The sequence below is a fragment of the Rhincodon typus genome, chromosome 23 (genome assembly GCF_021869965.1).
Source record: "Rhincodon typus isolate 14 chromosome 23, sRhiTyp1.1, whole genome shotgun sequence".
Taxonomy (NCBI): Eukaryota; Metazoa; Chordata; class Chondrichthyes; order Orectolobiformes; family Rhincodontidae; genus Rhincodon; species Rhincodon typus.
Window position 1 is genome coordinate 6,140,471 of NC_063354.1, and position 24,498 is coordinate 6,164,968.

At 39.7% G+C, this 24,498-nt stretch overlaps 1 protein-coding gene across 1 annotated transcript in view; it reads left to right on the forward strand.

The window, feature by feature from the left end:
• The window catches only part of nol11 (nucleolar protein 11), a 37,143-nt gene that overhangs the window by 8,185 nt on the left and 4,460 nt on the right, over nucleotides 1-24,498 (forward strand). The window contains exons 6-17 of the mRNA XM_020529345.2: nucleotides 1,471-1,609; nucleotides 3,334-3,531; nucleotides 7,734-7,810; nucleotides 8,470-8,593; nucleotides 9,040-9,152; nucleotides 10,279-10,356; nucleotides 12,740-12,924; nucleotides 15,125-15,250; nucleotides 16,048-16,278; nucleotides 19,002-19,080; nucleotides 21,257-21,349; nucleotides 23,763-23,870. Of these exons, the coding sequence (XP_020384934.2) occupies nucleotides 1,471-1,609; nucleotides 3,334-3,531; nucleotides 7,734-7,810; nucleotides 8,470-8,593; nucleotides 9,040-9,152; nucleotides 10,279-10,356; nucleotides 12,740-12,924; nucleotides 15,125-15,250; nucleotides 16,048-16,278; nucleotides 19,002-19,080; nucleotides 21,257-21,349; nucleotides 23,763-23,870 (1,551 nt within the window). The remainder of the gene's footprint in view (nucleotides 1-1,470; nucleotides 1,610-3,333; nucleotides 3,532-7,733; nucleotides 7,811-8,469; nucleotides 8,594-9,039; nucleotides 9,153-10,278; nucleotides 10,357-12,739; nucleotides 12,925-15,124; nucleotides 15,251-16,047; nucleotides 16,279-19,001; nucleotides 19,081-21,256; nucleotides 21,350-23,762; nucleotides 23,871-24,498) is intronic.

The window sequence follows — 24,498 nt, forward strand, 5'->3', positions numbered from 1 at the left end:
TACTCAGTTGTCAGTTTGGAAGCACTCAAGTGTCAAGCTGTAGTTCATAGGGCCAAACCCTACTCTGGTACTTGAACATATTTAATATTATTGAAAAAAGGCTTATTGTGTTAATCAGTGTTCTGAGTTCATTCGCCTTGCCAGTTGAGCTCCTTGCATTAAAATGGATACAAGTTAGCTTCATGGACCTCCCATGTGTCTTATCCTGCCCATATCCTCTCCACCTTCTGGACTGTCCTAGCATTCTTTCTACATCTGTTTGGACTTTGCTCATTACTTTGCATCCAATCTGTGCCCCAATTCTCTGCCAGATTAGTTTCAAACCTCCCCAACAGCTGTCTAATCTGCTGACCTGCCACTACACTCATTGTTTTCTAAGTATACGCTTTTTCTTTAAGCATGAAACTAACATGAACATTTTTAGTTAGCCCAATGTATCTAATCTGTGTATTCTCAAAATGTCCCCTAAATGTCTGCCACTGTATCTCTATTAACCTAGCTTTTAACTTAATTTGCCAGTTCACTTTTTGGCTAACTCAACTTTCATTCCCTCATTATTACCCTTTATTTATAAACCAGTCTTGGACCTTCTCTTTGTTCCTCAAACTGAATATAAAATTCAGTTATATTGCAATTGCCATTGCCTAAGGAAGCCTTCACTACAAAGTTTTATGAAATGATTCAATCGTGTTGCACAATACCAGGTCTTGTATATCCTATTCTCTAGGTGGCTCCAAAACATACTTCTAATGCACTATCTATCCAAAGAAAATCTGTAAACTCCTTTTCTAGGTTTCCTTTGCTGATTTAATTTGTCCAGGAAGATTGAAATCACCCGTGATTATAACCAGACTTTCTGACAAGTAGCGATATTTCTTCATTTTGATTGTCCTATCATGTGGTTACTGTTCAAGGACCTGCATATCACTTACACAAGTGACTTGCCTGTGTCTTTTCTCATCTCTGCCTAATAAGTTTTGATTTCCTGCATGTGGCTCATCCCTCTGTAATATTTTAATACCCAAATTAATTAAGTCACCTGTCAATCTTTTCCTGGTTTCTTCTCTTTCCAAAATGGTACTCTTCAACATTCAAGGTCCCAGTCTGTCATCCTGCAACCATGTTTCTGTAATGGCTGCTCGACCATGCTTAGTTAATTCTATTTGCGCTATCAGTTTTGTTTCAAATGCTGTGTGCATTCAGGTACAGAGCCTTTTGTTTTGTCCTTTTTACTATTTTTGTCACTTCACTTTAAGGGTCCATTTAACTGCTAGATTTTTACACTCTATCCCTTCCTGTCAGCGTATCATTTCACATATTAGTACTTTTCTCTCTTGCCTTGTAGCTACTCTTAGGTTTGATATTAGTTTCAACCCATCTCTATTCTGCAAGCATTTTCCTATAGTTTGTGTGGAAACGTGCTGATTTAATGTATGTTGGTTTACAGTTGGAAGCCTTTTCTATTTATAGGGTGGAATGTATCATCTGTATGCAGAGAAAGTAAGCCACAATATACGGCACAAGTTTAAACTGGATTCCAAAAAGAATGGCTGCCCTTTGAGTTTTGTGCTCTCTGTTAAACAAGAGAGCATCATCCTGTTGTGTTTATGTAAGTTACATTTACATTTGATGCAATCTGTTACACACAATTTACATGTTGAATATTTTAGAAAATGCTATTCTGACTTGTGGATTTGATTTATTTTTGTCATGTGTACTAAGATACAGTGAAAAGTATTGTTTTGCGTGCTAACCAGATGGATCATATCTTACATAAGTACATCAGGGTAATAGAACAGAATGCAGAATATAATGTTACAGCTACAGAGAAGGTGTAGAGAGAGATCAACTCTTAGGAGAGGTCCGCTCATAAGTCTGAGAACAGAGGGGAAGAAGCTATTCTTAAATCTGTATATTATACAAACAATATATTGTATAATGATCAAATATAGCCTTCATGTAATTATTTTGCGTACTTTTTGTTAGTGGATGCTTGCATACTATACTGCATCTAGCAGCCATTTAATAACGCAATAATGCTGTATTTTCTTGATGTATTCTTTGATATTGTACTGCAAATAATTGTTTTATAACATTGCCACCATTTGTGCAAAAGGAACACTTTCTGTCTATTTCACAGGCAGGCTAGATGGCTTAGCCATGGGAAATGCAGGTCTGCAAGAATAGGGTTGGCGAGGGAAGGGCAGGTGTCTGGGCAGGATGCTCTTTGGATGGTGAGTGTGGACAAGATGGGCAAAATGGCCTGCTTCAACACTGGCAATTCTATGATTCTGTTGGATGAATGATTAAGGATAGCAAGGAAATGAAGCACATCTTTATGGTTCATCTGTATTCCACATGATCCCTTTACAGCCCCACATTAGCACATAATTGAAGCCTGTGTTTACCTTTTTAATATTGATATTTCATTGCTGCCTGTTTTAAAAAGTGATTTTTAAACATAAGAAATAAGAGCACAAAGAGGCTTTTAGCACCTCAGTCACATTCTGTTGTTCATTAGTGGCTGATTTGATTGCCTTAACTCTACTTCCCTCCCTCCAAATAATCCTTGACAAACTGATATCCGTCTAACTCAACTTGCATATTTTTAGTGATTTTTGCCTTCACGTCCCTGGAGAAGAGAACTTGTAATACTTATGACCCTTGGAGGGCACCCATATTTTTTCAGAGTGCCCCCAGTTCTAGATTTCCCTCATGAAAGGAAACATCCTCAGTGTCCACTCTTTCAAGAGCACCCCACCTGCCCCAATTGATTGACATTTCTGTGCAGTTCCGGGAATGCAGAGAAAGTGGATGTGAGGCATGTCGGATCCACTGCGATTCTATTAATTGGTGGAGAGGCGCAAGGGACTGAACGGTCTGCAGCTGTTTCCATTTCTTATGGTCTTGTGGTCTTGTACCTGGGATTCAACAAAATTGCACCGTATTTCAAACTATCCCTTATCAAATACAATCATTATTGACATTTCGGTTATAAATGACTTCTGAAAAGTTATAATACTTTTGTTTGCCGAAGAAGCCAAGTATTTAATCAACTATTGATTTATCTATATTAAACCGTTTAGCCCACATTTTTCTGACACAAGTGAGCAGCAGCAACTGATGTTACTTTATTTTGCTGGACGAAAAATCTGTGCCATTGTGCAGCAACCACATTGTTTCAGGACACAGTAAATGTGTTGATTTTTATATCCGTTTAATGCTGTTCCTTTGCCAACGAGGGAGCAACTCATGCTACTGAATGTATTTAAAGAGAAACGTATGCAGCTTATGTACTCCAGAACTGAAACTTTTCCCCTCCTTTTGATTCAGATTCCAATGGCTGTATCTACAAGATGCCTTTGTCATTAAACAGGAATTCAAGTGATCAAGAGCAGGTTCTACTTCAGTCACTACTGCTGAAGCTGCCAAGTTGTGAGGAATCATTAGACCATGCTGCTGTCCTTGTCCTGGATGAGACTCATATCGCTGTGTTAGGAGCTCCGCATTCCCATCAGTGCACCGTCAAAGGTACCTGTAATACCAAATTACTGATACATATATGAACTTGACTAAGAAAATGCACAGTTAGAGACGTGAAACGTCAGAAGATTTGGATTGTGTGTTTGTGCCTGAAGTGTTTGTGCCAATCTGTTAATTTTGATGCATTGCTGATAGAAGTCAGAAGCATAACACAGTTGACAGCACTAATGGTGTAGACAGCTGGCTTTGGAACATGATTGGTGGATCTTGAGACCGAGCTGGTACCTTGGTTAGCTGCATTGTGGCAGATCCATCTATGGCATGGGAGAGAATAATTTATAAAGGTGGAATCTAGCTGACAGCGCAATCTCTGGCATATTCCCAAGAATGTATGGATGTTTTCTTTTACTCTATTGAATGAGTGGAAGATGCTTTTACAACAGTTAGGGAAAAATTGCATCCTACAGAGACAAACTGATCAGATATGCTATAGATTGCAGGTGATGTCAAGAAATAGCAGTCTTTTATTGCTTCGAGCATTTTGTTCAGGGTGTTTACAATAGGTTTGAATCCTAGTTAAATTCCTGATGTATCATTTGATCTTTGTAGTTTGTATGGCAATTTGAAAATGCGTTTCTGGAAGTTGGAGAACACATTTATTTTCTGCTGGAGTTCCTGTGCATAGCACTTGATCCCTTATAACAGAAATATATCTTTGTCTCCTTAGGGTGGTTTTATACTCTTGGTTTTGTATTGACTGCAGTATTTGACTCCTAAGATTACATCACCAGGTAATTGTAGCTGAATTCACGAGTTGTTTTCTGGTGATTTCAGGCACCAGCTGAGACTGTGAGGCAGTTGTGGTTCACTCTAGCTGTACAATCATAGATGTATACGGTCCATCATGTCTGCACCAGTCGTTTTAAAAATCGGACTACACTAATTTCATTTTCCAGCTCTTGGCCTATATCCCTAGAGGTTGTGACAATGCAAGTGATTATTTAAATATTGCTTAAGTGTTAGGAGAGTTTCTGAGTCAACCACCCTTTTCAGGTGGAGTTCCACACTCCCTACCTTAACTCATCTTTTAACATGTTCCGTTAAATCTATGTCTTCTGGTCATTGACCATTCTACTAATAGAGAAAAAAACCTTCCTAACCACCCTATCACTGCCATTCATTATTTTATACACCTTTATCAGGTCCCCTCTCAAATTGTTATGCTCCAAAGAAAATAATCACAGTCTATCCATTATTTCTTCATAGCTCATACCCTCCAGCCCAGGCAGCGTCCTGTTACATCTCCTTTATCCCTTCTTAAATGCAGTCACATCTTTCCTGTAATGTGGTGACCAGAACTGCACACAGTACTCCAGTTGGGGCCTAACCAGTATTTTATGCAGTTCCAGATTATCCTCCCACCACTTGCATTCTGTGCTTGGCGAATAAATGCAAGTTTCTCAAATGTCTTCCTAATTATACCTGCCCTGGTACCTTCAGGGATCTGAAGATATGCGCACCAAGGTCTCTCTGATCCTAGGTACTTTCCAGGGCCCTACCGTTCATAGTGTAATCCTTTGTCTTATTAGCTTTCCTCCGAGGGCATTACCTCTTACTTTTCCAGACTGAATGAATTCTGTTTTCCACAGCTCTGTACAGCTGACTATTCTGTTGATTTCCTCTTACAGTTCAAAGCTATCCTCATTATTTACCGCCATACCAATTTTTTTGTCATCTCTGAGCCTCTTGATCATACTCTCTATATTTCAATCCACATCATTAATGTATACCACAAACGGCAAGGGCCCCAGCACTGAATGTAGCAGAATCCCACTTGAAACAGAATTCCAGCCACAGAAATATACCTTTACTATTACATGCTGCTTTCTGCCTCTCAGCCAGTTTTGGATCACGTGTGCCATTTTGACTTGGATGCTATGTGCTCTTGCTGTGCTGACTATTCTGCCATGTGGAACCTTGATCAAAAACCTTGCTGAAGTCCATGTGCACCACATCAAATATATGACCGTCATCAACGCTCCTGGTTATCTCCTCAAACTTATCAAGCATGACCTTCCTTTAACAAATCCATGCTGACTGTCCCTGATAAATCACTGAAAGTCAAAGTATATCTGACTCTCAGGTCATTGGAGCCACTTACCCACCAATTGCAGTTTGACTGACCTCTAATTTCCTGGTCAATTCATTTTTTTTATGGTGCTGTGTCCACTTCTGTTTGTCATTTATATAAATGATTTGGATGAAAATTTAGGCGACATGGTTGGTAATTTTGCGGATGACACCAAAATTGATTGTATAGCTGACAGTGAAGAAGATTATGTAAAATTACAAAGGGATCTTGGTCAATTGAGTCAATGGGCTGAGGAGTGACAGATACATTTATCCAAAATAAATTCTGAGGGATTGCATTTTGGTAAAAGAAACAAAGACAGGACTTAGACAATTAATGGTAGGGCCCTGGGTAGTCTTGTCGAACAGAGAGACCTAGGGGTAATAGAGTCATAGAGCTGTACAGCACAGAAACAGACCATTTGGTCCAACTCGTTCAGGCTGACCAGATACCCTAAATAAATCTAGTTCCATTTGCCGTCATTTGCCCATATCCCTCTAGACCCTTCCTATTCATATACCCATCCAGATGCCTTTTCAATGTTGTAATTGTACCAGCCTCCTCCACTTCCTCTGGCAGCTTATTCCGTACACACACCACCCTCTGTGTGAAGAAGTTCCCCTTTAGGTCCCTTTTAAATCTTTACCCTCTCACCTTTAAACCTGTGCCGTCTAGTTTTTGACTCCCCTACCCCAGGAAAAGACCTTGTTTCTTTACCCTATCCATGCTTCTCGGGATTTTATAAACCTCTAAATTCAGGTACATATAGTTCTTTGAAGTTTGCGTCACAGGTAGACAGGGAGATTAACAAGTTTAGCATGCTTACCTTCACTGCTCAGACCATTGAGTATAGGAGTTGGGACGTCACGTTGAAGTTGTACACGTTTTTGGTGAGACCACTTTTGGAGTATTGTGTATAATTCTGGTTGCCTTTCTGTAAGAAGGATATTATTAAATTGGAGAGGGTTCAGAAAAGATTTACCAGATGTCGCTGGGACTGGAGGGTTTGAGTTATAAGCAAAGGCTGGATAGAATGGGACTACTTTCATGGAGCATTGAAGGTTGAGGGGTGAACTTTTGTAGAAGTTTAAAAAGCCACGAGGGGGATAAATAAGGTGATTAACAAAGATCTTTTCCCTAGGTTGGTGGAGTTCAAAACTAGGGGACATATTTTTAAGGTGAAAGGAGAAATATTTAAGAGACCTGTGGGACAATGTTGTTCATATGTGGAATCAACTGCCAGAGTAAGTGGTAGATGCAGGTGTAGTTACAACATGTAAAAGACATTAGGATAGGTACGTGAATAGCAAAGATTTACAGGAATATTGACCAAACACAGGCAAATGGGACTCGTTTAGTTTGGGAAACTTGGATGGCATGGACAAGTTGGACCAAAGGGCCTGTTTGTGCTGTATATCACTATAATAATAGGACAACACTAACAGTTTGTCCAACAGTCCTCCAGTCTTCTGGCATCTCACCTGTTTCCAGAGAATCTGAAAATTATTGCACTTTGATACCTCATATCATGCCTCCCTCAACAGCCTGGGAAATATCAGGCCTGCGGATTTATCCGCTTTAAAATTTCCACCCAGTCCTTCACCCTGACCTCTACACCTATACTTTTATTCCTGAACCATTCTTATCCATAACTATCCCAAATCGAGCTGAGTTATGGTCACTATTTCCAGAATGCTCCCCTACTGATACAGCATCCATATGTCTGGGCTCATTTCTGAATATTGCATCCAGAGCTGCTCCTTCCCTTGTTGGGCTTTCAAGGCTTTTGCTAAAATCTTCTCTTGTATGTAACTTAAGAATTTTGCTCACTCCCTACCTTATATACTTAAGCTGTCCCAATTAGTATTAGAGGAGCTAAAATCCCCAATATTACTGCCTTATTGCCCTTGCACCTTTCTGAAATTTGATTCACTATTCTATCCTGACAGTTTGGGGGTTTGTATGACATCCCAACAGTGTTTTTGCCCACTTTTTTTTTTACTTCTACCCATCTCTTTTGATCATCCTTCCAAGATATCATCCACTTTCACTTAGATGACTGATTCCTTGATTTACATTGTACACTTCTTAAAGAATTTTACTTATCATTTCCTTTCAGATTCTTTGAGTATCTGGAATACGAAGTTTCAGACACTCCAGGGATGGAAGGAATTCCCAGATGGAAGTTATGGTCAGGTATCTTGCTTTTCCATGTATGCTTTGATTTAAGGGGTGTGATTCCTCTGTTTAAATGCTGAATATTGAAATGCAATTGTGCATCAAAATTGTCAGTCTTACCTAGCATGTTTTATCCTTTAAAACTACAAAAAAGGGTTATTCACATCAAAGACATTGTGTAGACCTGCCCTAAGTGGGGAGTGCACCTCATTTCCGGTATTACACTCGAGTTACCCCAGGTAATTGGCCACATATCCTGCACCTCATGGTTGGTTGTCTGAGTTCAATCCATGGATTATTCCAGATTTAACCACATCACCTTTCAGAGATCACATTGTGATCCTCTAAAGTGGAGAGCTTAGCTTTTTCCCTTCTGTTGTTAAATAAAATGTATCACTGTAACTGATATATCACAGGCACAAGCATCTATTGGAAGGGGGTTGATGCTATGTTTAATCGCCTCTATCTGGTGATGAGTAGCAGTAGGATCCTTTCCTGCACTAAAGAACTGCTTGATTAAAGTCGGTCCATAAGTAATGTGGTGTCAAAGTGGACGTTCATCCTTCTGAATTGGAGATGGTGGGTGAATAGGAATTTTAGGAAACATCGGCAGTAAGGAAAAGTTCTTGACGGAGTTATAGTTTTCTTTTTGTTGAAGATTTTTTTTTATTCTTCAGTTGTGGTGTTATTATGGGAAGCTCTTTGTGCCTCATGGAAAGGTGCTGACTGTGATCCCATTTACCTGCGAAACTTCTTCCCTAGCAGCTGTCCTTGGCAAACTGAAACAGCCAGATACTGCAGGTAGGTCCCCACGGTTGGAAGTAACAGAATTTTGTATTATTTTCACTACATTGATTATTGTTATTGTGTTATTGTTTAGCATGTACTTTGTCTGTGTTCTTTGTCTGTGCTGACAGGCTGATTTTGAGACAAATTTCTCTCCTTGTTCCTGGGTTGTAGACCATGTGTGTTTGAGAATGATATTTGGCTTGAACACAGCATCTTCTGTGTCAAAATAGCCTACCTTTACATTCTGACAGCTAAATACTCAATTAGACAAGATGAAAAAATACTACATCTTTGGAAAATGCTCCGAAGTCATTGAATCACAGGTTCCGCCACTTTCCATTTCATATATGTATGTACAGAGCATACTTTAGTTTGCAAATATTCTTTTAAGTTAATTTGAAAATTGATATGAACAGTGTCTGATTGGAGCTTTCTTCTTGTCTTTTCCTCCAACAAAGTAAAAGCTATTTCCAATGTTGTGAGCTGGAATAGAATGCTTCATGATGAGCAATCTGCTGAGCTGGAACAAACTCTTTCACTCACCCCTGCTGAACGAGAACCCACAAGAAATGTAAGCATGTGCTTTGACATTTGACATGTTGTGTTTTTCTGTATTGAAAAACAAAAAAGGTTTTCCTTCTTCCTTCAAGTAACTATATTTAATAGTTCCTTCTATTGACTTTCTGTCCACATATGGCTGACACTTCCATGTCTATACCACTGAAGTTATTCTCCTCATCATTGTATTTAATTCTTAGACTGTATGCTCCCTGATTTTAGAGCTCATAGCCATGGAAAATCTCCCTTCTGCAACTACTGTTTTTTGGCCTCCCTTCTAAACTCCAACAATGGAGCCCCTAGTCACCTCATAGATGGTCCCACTGTCCCAGGAATCAGTCTGGTGAACCTCTGCAGTATACCCTTGGGTACAGGGACCAGAACTGCACACAGTACTCCCAAGTACAGTTTCACTAGTGCCCTGTACTTCGGCAATCTCGCTAGCCAATATGTTGATCCCAACCCTTCTTATCAAGATATTAATGTCTAATATCCTTAATATTCAGTTGCTAGTCTTGGCCTCCATAATGACAACAAAATCATACTCTTTTTTTACTTATACTATCACCATCAAATCACCCAACTGGTTGCAAATGCTTCATACATTCAGGTGGGCTGAATTTAAAAATGTTAGGGCTTCTAATTCTATGTTTGTAAAGCTACTCTGTAAGTTGACTAATTGATTTGTGGCATTTGTTTTTGCAATGTTCCAGTTTCATTTACAGATTTTCCACTTCCTTCATTTTTATTCCATCTAAATTCTTCTTTGGTGAGCCCAATTAGACCCGAAATGTTAACTGTCTTTCTCTCTGTCCATGAATGCTGCCTGTCTCTGTGTCTCGGTGTCTCCTCCTCATTCCCCCCCTCTGTTTATTGGTTTCTGCTTTCCGGGATTGCGCAATATTTTGGTTTTATACCCTTCATGATTCTGCTGTATTAAAGTCAACATGTGAAATAGGATAGGGTGTCAAATCAGTATTCCATCATATTCTGTGCATTTTCACCAAACAAGTTAACTTCAAATTGACCCCTGAATGTCTGTTTTTAATAAGTATCTCTGGGTATGTTGTCCTTTGGTGAGAAAGCTCCGGGAAAACCTGAGTATTTAGATGTTAATTTTACATTTTTCTGTGTTGTAGCTTAGAAGCAGAAAAGGCCAGTTTGTGAGTCCTCCGTCGCAACCCATCTCTCTGGAACAATTTCTCAGTGTGATTCAGGTAGGCAAATGATGTAAAGACTGACCTTGTTTTGCCTCAATCTGTGTTATTTTCTCACTGTTCCCCATCCAAGATATATTGACCTGAAAGGTGAGCCATTTTTTTTTTAAACTTTTTTAAAGGTAGCGCTTTAAAGCTCTGTTTCAAGGTCATATTCTTTACTTAAACAATTTTCCATTGTGACTTTTGCAAATAATGTGGATGCTTTTCAGTGACACCCCTCGCAGCTGCTGCAGCAGTCCCTCTTTCACTCCCAGCTATTTGCTGTATTCAATCATGATAGTAACACAACTTTTCCACTAATTTAGAATATTTAACGTGTTTGTAATTAAGTCTGCCAGTCTAATTTTGATTCTATTTGGACTGGTCTAAGTATTCTGAAAAATAATATTTTCAATATATCAGATCAGATTGAAGTGCTCAATTAATTTCCTTGTTTCTCAAATGGTTGCTTCATGTAGATGAAAAATCACTTCAAATTAAAATCTTTGTGCTTTAATCATGTTATTTCAATCCATGGAAAGTAAAATTACATTTTATACTAAAAATGAATCTATACTGCAAAATATTACATTGACAGAGCTACTATCATTGTCACAGACAGGGATTACAGTTATTGAATAAAGTTACCTAATACTTTGTACTTTTTTGTCTAACTGTAAGTTTTAAAGGTCATGACTTTAGCTGTTTTCAGCCTGGACAATGCAAACCATTCCTCATTTCAGAACACTCGTTTCCATCGGTCTGTTCTTGGTCAAAGGCATATAGTTGGGAGCAATCCCAGAGGTTGTGTATTGTAAAGCCCTCTCTTCTTCATTTGATACTAAAGAAGTACAGTATTGTCCTGGCTTGGAATAATTCAGCTCCTTACGTAAATGGCATTGTCATTTAATTGCCACCGGCCACCATAATTGTTCTTTTCTTTCAAAAATGGTGGGGAAATGGTGTATAACACCAAGCGAGACAGAAGCTGGGCATGTGGGGATCATTGCACCCTCAGCATTGCAGTTAAAGCTGTAAGTTGCTCTGTATTGCTGCATCTGGTGCAGGTTTGGCTCATTCCCCAAGCCTCTGTCACAGCAGTCACCAAGCTGTTAACTACTTCAACTGGAAATCAAAGATGGATCGTGTCCACAGAAACACAATGAACAAATCTCTGGATAGCAAGGGGAGAATGTATCCGCAGAATCCCAGAATTGTTACAGTGCAGAAGGAGTGTCATTCAACTCATCGTGCCTGCATTGTCTCTTCAAGCATCATTATCTAGTGCTAATCTCCTCCTTTTACCCATACCCTTGCACACTATTTCTATCCAAATACCCTCTGGAGTGCCTCAATTTAACCTGCCTCATCTACGTTTTGCAGGCAGTGCATTCCTTACCCTAACCAGTCACTGAGTGCCAATATTTTTTTTTCTCTCATCACTCTTGCTTCTTTTGCACATTACTTTAAATCTGTGCCCGCTATTCTTGATCCTTTTAAGAGCGGTAGCAGTTTTTCCTACCTACTCTATCCATCCCACTCATGAATAAGACCTCTATCAAATGTCCTTTCAGCTGCCTCTTCAAGGAGAAGGAGAACAGGCCCAACCTCTTCAATCTATCCTCACAACTGAAGTTTCTTCCATTCCTGGAACTGTTCTTGTAAATTACTTCTCTCTCCAATGCATACAGATCTTTTCTGTAATGTGGCATCCATCACTGTATACAGTGCTCCAGCTGAGCCTGTCAGCTGTCTTGTACAAGTTCAATATTGTTTCCTTGCTGTTGTTTTCTATGTACCTATTAATAAAACCAAGGACACTCTCTGCTCTATTAACTGCTGTCCACCCGACTTCTACATTCCAAGATCTGTGCATGTATATATCTAATTACCTCTGTTCCTGCACCCCCTTCAGAACTGTACCACCTAGTTTATGTGATACAGTAATCTTTGTTTCAACCAGCACCTTATGAAGTAGCAGTCTTGATAAACCAGGGAAAATTATATGCTTGAAGCACTGGAAGTTTACCGTATTACTGCGATCTCCGCGATATCTGAGCAGTCAGTTGAGGGTGGAAGTGAGAGGGTTCTTTGCTGAGTTGCATTATTATTTACAGCATAAATCACAAATAAAAGTCTAACAGTGAAATGTATACATTTCTATTACTTAGTGTGTATCTTTACACAGATGATGTGGACCTCTTGATCACCGGCACGCTCCTGGTCCCATTGGTGTTGTTAATAAAAAGTTTGCTGTAGTTCAATGTTCTTCCAAGCAAAGTGCATCACCTCCCCCATTTTTTTTCAATATTCTATAATGTCTGACTTGAATTATTTTGTAATGTACTTACAGGTATAAGTATTATATTACTGCAAAAAAACTTGTTCTGTTCTTTCTTAGACCAGTGCAAAAGAGGAAGTAGATGAACAACTAAAGATATTATTAAGAAACCTGCAGGAATCCAATGCTCAGCTAATTATTTCACAGATTGCTACAATCTTGGTAAGCAGGTGTAAGACGCAGGTGAAGTTCTACCCCCAGAAAGCACTAATGAACATTGTAAAGACACAGATGCTCTCTTACAGGTGAGAATTCTCTCTGATACAAGCCAAACACTACTTCTCATCAAAAAAAACAGAAATGTATGCTTTTGTACCTGAGCAGCAAGCCAGTTTCCTTTTTGAAATAAGGAGCTTATCGGAGTTTAGCTCATTGGCTGGATTTGTGCTATTACCCAACACCCCCAACCTTGGGACCAGGCTGGGAGAGGAGATGAGGGGTAGATTAAAGGTGGGGATGCCATAACTATCTGACCTTCCCATTGCTTTTAATGGCCATTTTCGGGCCTCCTCCAGAAGCAGGTATGATAGCATTTCCAAGCCCCATCCTATCGCCTCGTTAGTAAAAGCACCACCACCACCACAAAAGCACTGCCACACCCCAGCATTTGCAATCGACCCACCCTTCTGCTTGGGGCCTACCTGATTGTCCCTTGTGCTCTTTGACCCCATTCACATGCATTCTGGGCCAACTCCTTGGACACAGTGAACACGGGATCTGCAGTAATCTGAGCAGTGACAACCACTTCTGGCAATTAAATATGTACAGTGGTGACTTCTGTCCTTTGGGTTGACAGCTCTTTTTTGGAGGGAGGGAGGGGGCAGGACATAATTTTTCACAGCTAATACTCCCTCAGAATGCTTTTACCCTGTCTGAAAACATATTTCGTCATTTATTTTAAGTAATGTGTAATGACAGAATACTGCAAATGTTGAAAACTGGAAAGATGAATAGACACTACTGATAATACTCAACAGGCCAGGCAGTTTTTGTGCAGAGCAACAAAGTTAACATTTTTGGTTGGAACATCAATCTGAATGTTAACTCTGTTTCTCTTTGTTTTCAGTTGCTGGGTGAGCTGCATGTTTCCAACATTTTCTGTTGTCTAATTAATTAATCAGTATGACCTATAAACAGTCTGCAACTGCACCAACAAACTTTTATGTCAGAGCTGGCAATTCTACTGCTGAAGAACTTGAACTTAAGGTGTATGGCTTATGAAGTCTGTTTTATGGAGGTAGCGTGGTGATGGGAATTGTGCTGGAATTTCCTTGGACTTCAACCGTTCTGAAAAGGAGAAATTGTTGCTTTCACAGCAACAAGTGAGATGAAATCTTCCAATCCTTGAAACTTTAAGTGAAATTCAAATGATAGATAAAAGGCAGTTTTCCAGTGCTAATAGCTGGATTTCGAAACTGGTAGTATCAAATGAAAGAGCCAAAACGTGCCAAAGATGCATGGCACACCTGAGGATAGGGAAAGTTTTAAAAGCCAAAAAAAAAATGACTGGAAAGTTAATAAAGAGGGAGAAAACAAACCGAGGGCAAGCTAGCAGATAATATAAAAACTGAAAATAAGGTTTTTTTTAAAATGAATCAGTGGAATCCTTCATGGAGGTTGGATCACTAAGTATATACAAGGCTGAGACAGATTTTAATTAGTAAGCAAATCCAGGATTTTGGGGTAAAGGCAGGAAAGTGGAGTCAAGGATTATCAAGATTACACATGATCTCGCTGAATGGCAGAGCAGACTTGAATGGCAGAATTGCCTACTACTCCTCCTATGTTTTATACCAGAAAAGAAAACTACCTCTAATAGCGTACAATAGGTGTGACAAAAACACTCTAAAATTCATAAAATGATGTAGCACAGCGCAAAGACTATTTGGCTCCTGATGCAAAATCAGGAATGTTGGAAGAGCAATTAAATTAGTCATGATCTCTTGCTTTTTCCTGTGGCAAACATTTCAGTTTCAAGGATTTAACTAATTCATTTTCAAAGTGTTCTATTATATTGAATCGGCTTCCACTAGCTTCAGGCAGCGTTCTGCACTTTTCTTTTTAAAATAATTCCGTCTTCCGTCTGATTATTTTATCAATTTATATATATGTGCACTCTGGTTATCAATCCAAGAGGCTGCAGTACTTCAAAAACTTGCATCTACTTTGCGATGCAAAATTATCAAGAAGTCTTATTTTCGCGATAATAGTTGATTTGCCTTCCATGTGAACTAAGTGCTGACACCTGTGTGATTTTTTTTTTTTTTTTTTTTAAAAACACCAACTCTGAATTTCTTGGCACTTAACTGTAGCTGTGAGACAGACAGTACAACTGGGTTTGGGCAGGTCTAAACCTCTGCCTGTTTGCATTTAATTTTGGTAGAGGTTGCGGCTTTCTTCTTTGCAAACAATTGCAGTCCTGTAAAATTACGAATTGTTTCTTAGCTTGTGCCCAGACTTGATGGAAGTTGCATTACAAGAAGCCGACTATTCCCTGTTGCAGCTCTGCCTTCAGCAGTTCCCTGACATCCCTGAGGCTGTTACTTGTGCCTGTTTGAAGCTTTTCCTCAGGTAGGTATTAAGAATTGACATCTTGCTGTATGAAAACGTATGACGTAAATATTTAACCAGTCTTGTTTAAAACATTAAATTTGTTCACTTGCAGGTTTTCTGAAATTAGTTCTAGTGGAACCATGTTTGGTCTTCTTACAAATGGCTAAATTATGTTTGTTGCAAGTGGAAAGCTTAATAAATTCACTAAAGCACTTAATGATTTTTCATATGTACTTTCGGTAGCAGGTACACTAAGGTTCTTGGATTTGCTGTATTTGCACAGCTGTTCTTTTACACATGCACTTGGCCATCTGTAATGACATATAGGCTGTCAGTCTAATTAAACATTTGAACTGGCTATCGGCCTTAGTATAACTAGGATACCAGAAAGGGCGTTTAATCAGTTAAGCATCTGTTTGCATATATGCAAAGAAAATCCTCCAGTGATCAGAAAAGTAAAACCTATAAGAGTGGACTCAAGAGGTCTCTCTCTGGCCTCTGTTATGAGCATAAACTGAAACAGTCTTTTAGCAACTGATACTGCTGTGATTGCAGAGCTCATGCAGCCATGTTTCCGGAACAGTTCCCCACATGACCAATACTTGCAGAAAGCACATGAACGCTGGCAGTGTCTGACCGGACTCAGTTCAGCGACTGCTTATAAATTGAACAGTTTTTTGTCCAGGAAATGTTTTCAATCAACTTTCTAAGAAAATTTCAAATTGTTTGTTGTTTGTATTGATTTTTATTTGCCATCATCCTGATTATGGACATTCAGGATGGTTGAAGTAATTTATTTTTTAATTTTCCCTCAGTGCCAATGATTCTGATCTGGAAAATATTCCTGTGGATTTAGGCAGTGTAGCCTCGTATATCGAATTGGATCAGAATCTGTCAAAAGCACAAGAGAAAATGGAGATTGTAGAGAATGGCTTCAGTCCACTTTTGCTGGAAGAGGACAGCTGTGATGGAAAACAAACCCATGATCCTTTGCAGACCAATGTAAAACCCACATGTCCAGTAAGCCTCAAAAGGGCAGCTTTGCTGTATCCATTTTTCCAATTCAGAAAAAAGTGCGTGTGGTAATATTTGTCTCAAAACTAAGGAAACTTCGTTATTAGGGATAGTAAGAACTGCCGATGCTGGAGTCAGAGATAAGTGTGGAGCTGGAGGAACACAGCAGGCCAGGCAGCATCAGAGGAACAGGAAAGATGATGTTCTGGGGCATTTCTGACCGAAACGTCAGCTTTTCTGTTCCTCTGATGCTGCCTGGCCTGCTGTATTCCTCCAGCTCCACACTGTGAAACTTCTTTATTGTTGTGATATGCTAAAAATGAAAGAAAGCCAGGGGTTTGGCCACAAATTTACTTGTAAAATATGACTGACCTTTGTGAATATTATACATTTTTAATTCCCTCATTTTTTCCTCGTACTGTCTTCGGGCAAGCCAGTCAAGGATTCTGTGGTTAACTCCTAGGAGATCTGTCAAAGCAACTGTGGTTGACTAGGCTGCCTGCACTCAAGAACCTGGCCTCTTCCTTGCCTTATGAAATTTTTTCAATAAAAATTTAGTGATATTGAGTGAAGAATTATGAGATGAGCCATTCCCAATTACAGTATGCCACGAGTTTCCTTCTTGCATTTCCACATGAGATACCATTCGGCTAAAGTGTGGAATGTGAGGAAGTAGTCTTCACACTTCACCTCAGGAGTAGTGTATGACCCATAAACTAAAGGACAATGTGGTAGAACGCAAACTTTTGCAAAAAGCCACAGTAAAGCGGTGAAACCGATTTGCTTATGACTGTTTCCAGAGATAATGAACTCCAAAAGAATCCTGTGCTGCTTCAAATGTATAATTTTAAATGCACTGTCAAAACAAAAATCTTAACATCACTGGTTTTACAGCCAAATCCGATAATTTGTGTGAAATGATTATATTAAAATATAAAGCACAGTACTGCAGCATTTGGATTGTGCTGAGGTAGTTAATTTATTCAGCTAAACCCAATTAAAACAGCATTTTTCTAATAATTTGATCTGTACCTCATATCTTTGATCATAGCTGAGTACCATTTAAAATGATTATTTCCTCAACTTCCCTGATACTTAATTGGTTTCAGCACCACACATTGTACTGAGCCATTTAGATCAAAATATTTCAAGTTGATCTTCACAAGGATAGCATTTGGGGTAATTGTGACAGTGGGTCTTGCTGGGATAGAGACCACAAAAATCATGGTTCTGACCATCTGTACTAACTGCTAAAAACACTACTATCAACTTCTAGTGTTTGTTCGTGAAATTACTGTATACCATGTGAGCTGAAGGCTATGGACTCCTCTAGGGCATTCCCCCTCAGTAAGTTGTCAGTAAACGCTTAGTCCACGGGTCTCGTGATAAATGGTCAACCTTTGATATCTCATCCAAGTGGCATGCTCCCCAACAAGGATCGTCATCCTGAAGAACGTAAAGCACATTTGACCCGGTTGGAGGCGGGGTGTGATGCTGTGGAGGTGTATATATACCAGCGATCATCTGTAGGCTGAGCCTGTACAACACGCTACTAATTTTAGGGGTTCACAATGACAGTTACCTAATATAGGTAGGAGACAATTTGAGGCAATTTTGCATTTGAGTAAGAGCAGCAGTTTAGATATGATACATGGTTAATTAGAAAAGGAAAATATACAACCCATAACAGATGCAAACACGTCACTGTCATCGTGCTGTGCTGTAGAATGTAGAGGTCGAGGCATAGCGCAGATGTCTTGCTGTCTTTTGTGATGGTCTTTCATGTCCACTGTCTTTGTTCATCACAAGAGCTGATATAGGGGGACACTTGGTTGTGGTTTCCCACCCCACCCAAGATGGTGTAGCTCGTCTCCTGGATTATCTTGTCGCTTACTCCCCACCTAAAGATAAAGTCTCCATACTTCTACTGGACCATAGGGCTGCCCTCTGGTGGTTTAATCTGAGGGTCATCTGAGGAGAAACATTAAGAAAGAAAGTCCTTTGTGTTAACCCAAAGTTGAGCACATGCTGTTGGCATCACTCTGCATTGCAAGCGAGCTATCCAGCAAACTGACACCTCCTCCCATTTCATCTCTCCTTGTTAATATACCTTCATTTTGGGGCTGCCCATCAAAGCTAAGTAGAAACCCTCTTGGCCAATAACTATGTGCAGCTATTAATTATCCCAGGATGGCTATTGTTCCCTGATCCATCTCCATTCGAAGGGTTTTCATTCCTTCTAAGAACAAAACCACCATATTTTTCAACAGTTTGCAGTAAAAATGGAGAAGTGTGGGACCTCATAAATGTTTAATGTTGGCCATAACATCATTCATTCTTATGACCTCTCCTCTATTAACATCTGCAGAATAAGGGTGAATAATATGATGCTGTTAGATGAGGTCTCATGCTACACAGGAAATGCCAACTACAACATGTTAAGTTACCATGGATTTCAGGGGGCCCCAATTTCCAGCAGTACAGATTCTTTGCAACCCATCAGCCTTTCTGTTTGTCTTCCATTCTCTTGCCTCCCACTGTCTTGCTGATGTTCCTGTCAAGCTCTCAAGCAAAAGAAGCTGTGTAATCTTTCTTATACTTCAACTGGATTAAAGGTGGTAGTTTGAGATTGTTTTCAATATATAATTGTATATATGTAAGAGACTCTTTTTTTTCACACTGACGTCTAGTTGTAAGGTTTCCTGCTATACACCCTGGTTGTTTGTATGAAGCTTTCTTTAACTGCACTGCACAGAAATGAAATTTTGCTATCCTCATACAGTGAATCCTTCCTTTTGCCTTTCCTGAAAGATCTTTCTGTTCCTCAAGTGATGGTGAGTATATTCTTCAAAGTATGCAATACTTTGTAAATGTAATACCGATCAATTGGATATTTCATTAATTATGTAAGTCAGTGCGGATTAATTAGAATGTTGTTGCTTTTTTTCTGTGTCTGACCTGTGCTTAGTGACTCTAGTAGAGCTGATCTAGAGAATTCAATGCAGTGCAATCTATGTTGACTGTTTAATTCGGGGTGCCAAAGGGAAGAAAATTTGGGAAGGGAAGTACTAGATTTCAATGACCTGTGGTTGCCCCAGTGACACCTTTTTAATCATCTTGCTTGGAAATAGTTGATGTTTGCAGGTATGTAAGAGGGAAAAGAGTCGCTAAGGTGAACGTTGGTCCCTTAGAAGATGAAACCGGAGTTAATAGTGGGGAACACTGAAATGGCAGAGAAGCTAAATCAATGCTTTGCCTCAGTTTTCACAATAGAGGACAATAGTACCCTTCCTATTGGAACAGGCAGGTCAGAAGCAATAGAAAGGGTAGAACTTAGAACAATCAACATCGATAGGGAAAAGGTACTCAGCAAACTATTAGGATTGAGGGCAGACAAGTGCCCCAAGCCTGATGGCCTACATCCTAGGATATTAAAGGAAGTGACGACAGAGATAGTGGATCCATTGGTTACAATGTTCCAAAATTCCCTGGACACGGGAAAGGTTCCAGTGGATTGGAAAAATGCTAATGTAACCCCCTTATTCAAGAAGGGAGGGAGGCATTATGTGGGAAATTACAGACCAGCTAATTGAACATCTGTTGTTGGCAAAGTGTTAGACCCAATTATCAAGGAGGTAATATGAGAACATTTGGAAAGTCAAAACGCTATCCATCAGAGTCAGCATGGTTTTATGAAGAACAAATCATGTTTGGCTAATTTTCTAGAGTTCTTCTAAGATGTAATAAGCAAAGTGGATAATGGGGATCCTGCAGATGTAATATATCTGGACTCCCAGAAGGCACTTGATAAGGTGCTGTACAAAAGGTTAGTTCACAAGGTTGGATCATATGGGATTAGGGGTAACTTATTAGCTTGGATAGGTGACTGGCTGATGGACAGAAGATAGAGAGTCAGGATAAATGGGTTTTTTTCTGGATGGCAGTAAGTAACTAGTGGGTGCCACAGGGTTCGGTCCTTGGACCCCAACTGTTTACAATCCACATGAACGACTTGGATACAGGGGTAGAAGGCTCTATAGCCAAATTTGTGGACAACACAAAATTAGGCAGGACAGTAAATTGCAATGAGGAAGTAAGAACCTTACAAATGGATATAGATTGGTTAAGAGTGGGCCAAAATGTGGTACATGGAGTTTAACATGGATAAGCGTGAGGTCATGCATTTTGGTTGGAAAAATGGCAATGTGACCTGTTATCTGAATGGGGAGAGACTTTGGGGTGTTATGGTGCAGAGGGATCTGGGTGTCCTCGTTCATGAGTCACAGAAAACTAGCATGCAGGTACAGCAGATAATAAAGCGAGTGGAATGTTGGCTTTTATAGCTGAAGGAATAGGATATAAAGGTAAGGAAGTATTTGTTGTAACTATACAAGGCATTGGTGAGACCGCACCTGGAGTATTGTGCAGAGATTTTGTCCCCTTATTTGAGGAAGGATGTGGTGCCATTGGAGGCAGTTGAGAGGAGGTTCAGTAGATTGATCCCAGAGATTAGGGGTTTGTCATAAGAAGAGAGATTGAACAGTTTAGGCCTCTACTCTGGAATTTAGAAGAATGCGGGCAGATCAAATTGTGGTATTCAAGATGATAAAAGGTATAGATAAAATAGACTTGGAGCAGATGCTTCCTCGTGGGGCATCTAGGATGAGGGGTCATAGTCTTAGGATAAGGGGTCGCAAATTTAAAGCAGAGTTGAGGAGAAACTACTTCTCCCAAAGGATTGTGAATCTGTGGAATTCGCCACCTAGTGTGGTGGATGCTGGGACAGTGAGTAAATTTAGGGACGAGTTAGACAGATTTTTAATTAGTTATGGGTTGAAGGGTTATGGGGAGAAGGTGGGAAAATGGGGTGAGAAGCAGATCAGCCATGATCGAATGGCAGAGTAGTTGACCTAAGTTGAGTCATTCTGATATTTGCTATTGTCATGGTATGTGGATGTTCCATCACAGTCTGCAAAGTCATCTTGACAATTTTTCTTCCTCCCTGCCCAGTTATTCCTTCAGTATATGCAGTATCTTTATGCAAAGCATTGTGAAACTGTCAATATAAAACTTCCAGGGACAAGGATTCCCACAGTCAACCAGGTATGTAAAGTCTATCATTTCTTTGCTTTATATTTGCTCCTACAAACTTCAATCCAGCTCATGCTGTTTAGAATGGATTTTGTGTAGCTTTTCATTTTTGATCAATGATCTTAAACAATCGTCTTGCATTTGGAACATTGTCAAAGAATTTACACCAACTCATTTGTGATACATTGTGTTATAAAGCAGAGGGTGACCCCGCTCTGAGAACCAAAAAAAAATCCGAAACACTTGAAGAGGAGCACCTATCCCTATAATCTATAAGACGAATATGAAAAGGTGTAACCTGCCTTTCAGCAATTTCTAGTGGTAAATTAAAATAAATCCCTCACACTCCCTTTACAATCAGCAAGTAACAATTTATTTATCTAATTCCAACAGTGAACAAATTAACTGAACTATTAACAAACTGAATAAATCTCTTCTAACTACTAGCTATTCCCAAATAAAATAAGATTTTAATTGTATGCTGTTCCAATAAATACACGTCCCTCTTTATATATAAAAAAGAATTTAGTCTCTTGAAATTACATGCATGTTACGCATCTTCTAGAATGCTCTGTGCCTTCCCCGCTGATTCTTCTGTCAGGAATATTAACTGGTTGTACTGTCGGTAGTTCTGTTATTTGGATGGTGCTTCCTCCTAAGACATACAGGAGGCTGTGAGAGCTGAGGGCTGTTAGCTCTGGAGCTTTGTCCAACTATCCCCTTCTTTTTATACCCTTGATGACATATCAATACTTGTTACAATATGATTGGTTCTTTGTTGTCAAAATGATCAGATTTAAATTTAATTGTTTTTTGGTATCTAAGTGCCTGGTTCAAATTGATTGGCTAAATTCAAAAGCCTTGGTTTAAAAAAAAACTGCTGCTTGGCCTGTTAATTGTATGGCCTTTCAATACACATGTTTCTGTATACCTGCAAACTTTCAACCTGCTGCTCACAGACATCCATTTTAAATTTCTAAGTGTAGAGAAAGCACATCTTTTTAAATGATCACACAATGCTTTCCTCTCCAGCATTTTACAAACACCAAATTCTAACTTCCGGCCTCCCAATCCACAAGTACTCTACAATTGTAGTAGCACAAAAATGCAAATTTGTAATAGCTCTGTGTGAAAGGTTTTGGTAAATCCAATCTAGAAAATGGACCATTACTTGAACAAAAGGATTGTGATCTTGACTGAGCCATACATTTGAGCAAAGTGGGACATCCCACCTTCAATCATTCACTTGATTTTGTGTTGCCAGCGAATGGGCAATGTGAAACTGTTGTCTGATGATTGAGGCAGCTTGCATGGATACATTTGCATGAAGGCTGGATAAGTACATGAAGGAAAATGGGTTGGAAGAATGTGCTTATATGGTTAGATGAAGAGGGGTGGGAGGGAACTCACATGCATTATAAACAGCTACATGGAAAAGTTGGGCTGGTCTGGTCTGTTTGCACTATAAATTCTATGTAATAATTATGAAGACCAGAAAGACATCTGGTTCATTCTGCACCTGTGTTGAGTACATGATACTGTCATGATTATAGTACTGGATTAGCAATCCAGAGGTCATAAGTTTGCAATTCCACTACAGCAAAAAAAAAAGTAATTTTCAGCCTATCTGCAGAGAGGAAAACCATGGAAGCTGTTGTTTTGTTGCAAAAATATGATTACTGTTGTACTATCCTTCCACTGACCTGTCCCAGACCAATCTTTCCTCCAGGTATGGTTCTTATTGTAGCTGAAATGGCCAGTTGTCATTTAGATATACAACAAATTGCATTTGTAGTACCTTCCATGTAGTAAAAAGGTACCAAACAACCTCATAAAATTTAACGCTAAGCCAAATCAGGTAATCAAAAGCTTGGTTCTTTGTTCTTGCATGAAGTGTGGACCCCACGGGCAACAAATGCTGACGTTGCCAGTCCCTAATCAGCCTTGACCTGAATGCTTTGCTAGACTAGTTCAGAAAACTCCCAAGAGTCAACCACATTGCTGTGACTCTAGAATCATATGTAGGCTAGACTGGTTGCGTTTCCTTCCCCAAAGAACATCAGTGCAACAGATTGGTAGAGAGGCAGAGGATGAGGAATCCTCTTTAGCACTTATGCCAAATCACTTCTACATGGATCACAAAGGTTTAGGGCAATACCCACCACCGGTTACTTGGAGCACCTAGAATGAACAGTAGATGTACTATGTCAGTGTAAAGCATATTGTACTTGGTGCAGTTAGGCCATTGAATCATGTTATTTGTCCTGAGCAAATACCTTGCGAAGAAAACCGATGTGAATGTTTGTCGTGTGTTTAGTCTGACTAGCAGTTTCAGTAACTGGGTCTGATGCTGAGTAGAGAGATTGCTGATTACTGTCAGTGTTTTGAAGTTGTGAACAGTGACCAACTCGTGCCATACTTTCAGGTCTTGGACTGGATATCTCTGTTGCTGGATGCTCACTTTACAGTGTTGGTTATGGCAACAGAGGCTCGTGAATTAATTACCCACCTTCACAAATTCATCAGATCACAGGTATGGTACATAAAATACTTTCAACATATTTGTTTATAATTTCGGGTACTAGCTAATATTCATATCAGGTTCACTCTGAGAAGTTTGCTTAAGTGCAATGAGTAATCTTCTGGATTACCACTTGTTGCATTATTAAATGATCATTTTGTCTAAAAAATATTTTTCTTTGGCCTAGTGTGTCTCAACTGGAATATTTTTTATACAATCCCTACAGTCTGGAAACAGGCCCTTCAGCCCAACAAGTCCATACTGACCCTCAGAGCATCCCATCCAGACTCCTTCCCCAAACCCACCTAATCTACACATCCCTGAACATTATGGGCAATTTAGCATGGCCAATCCACCTAGCCTGCACACCTTTGGACTGTGGGAGGAACTCACGCAGACACAGGGAAAATGTGCAAACTCCACACAGACAATTGCCTGAGGGGGAAATCAACCCCAGGTGCATGGTGCTGTGAGGCAGCAGTGCTAACCACTGAGCCACCATGCTGCCCATTAACCCTACCTCCTAGAAACTGTGGGACGCAATATGGTCCAACAATGCTCTTCTGGTTGACTTCAACCTGTCTTTTTCCCCAGCTCTCTCGCTCGCGCTCTCTCGCTCGCGCTCTCTCGCTCGCGCTCT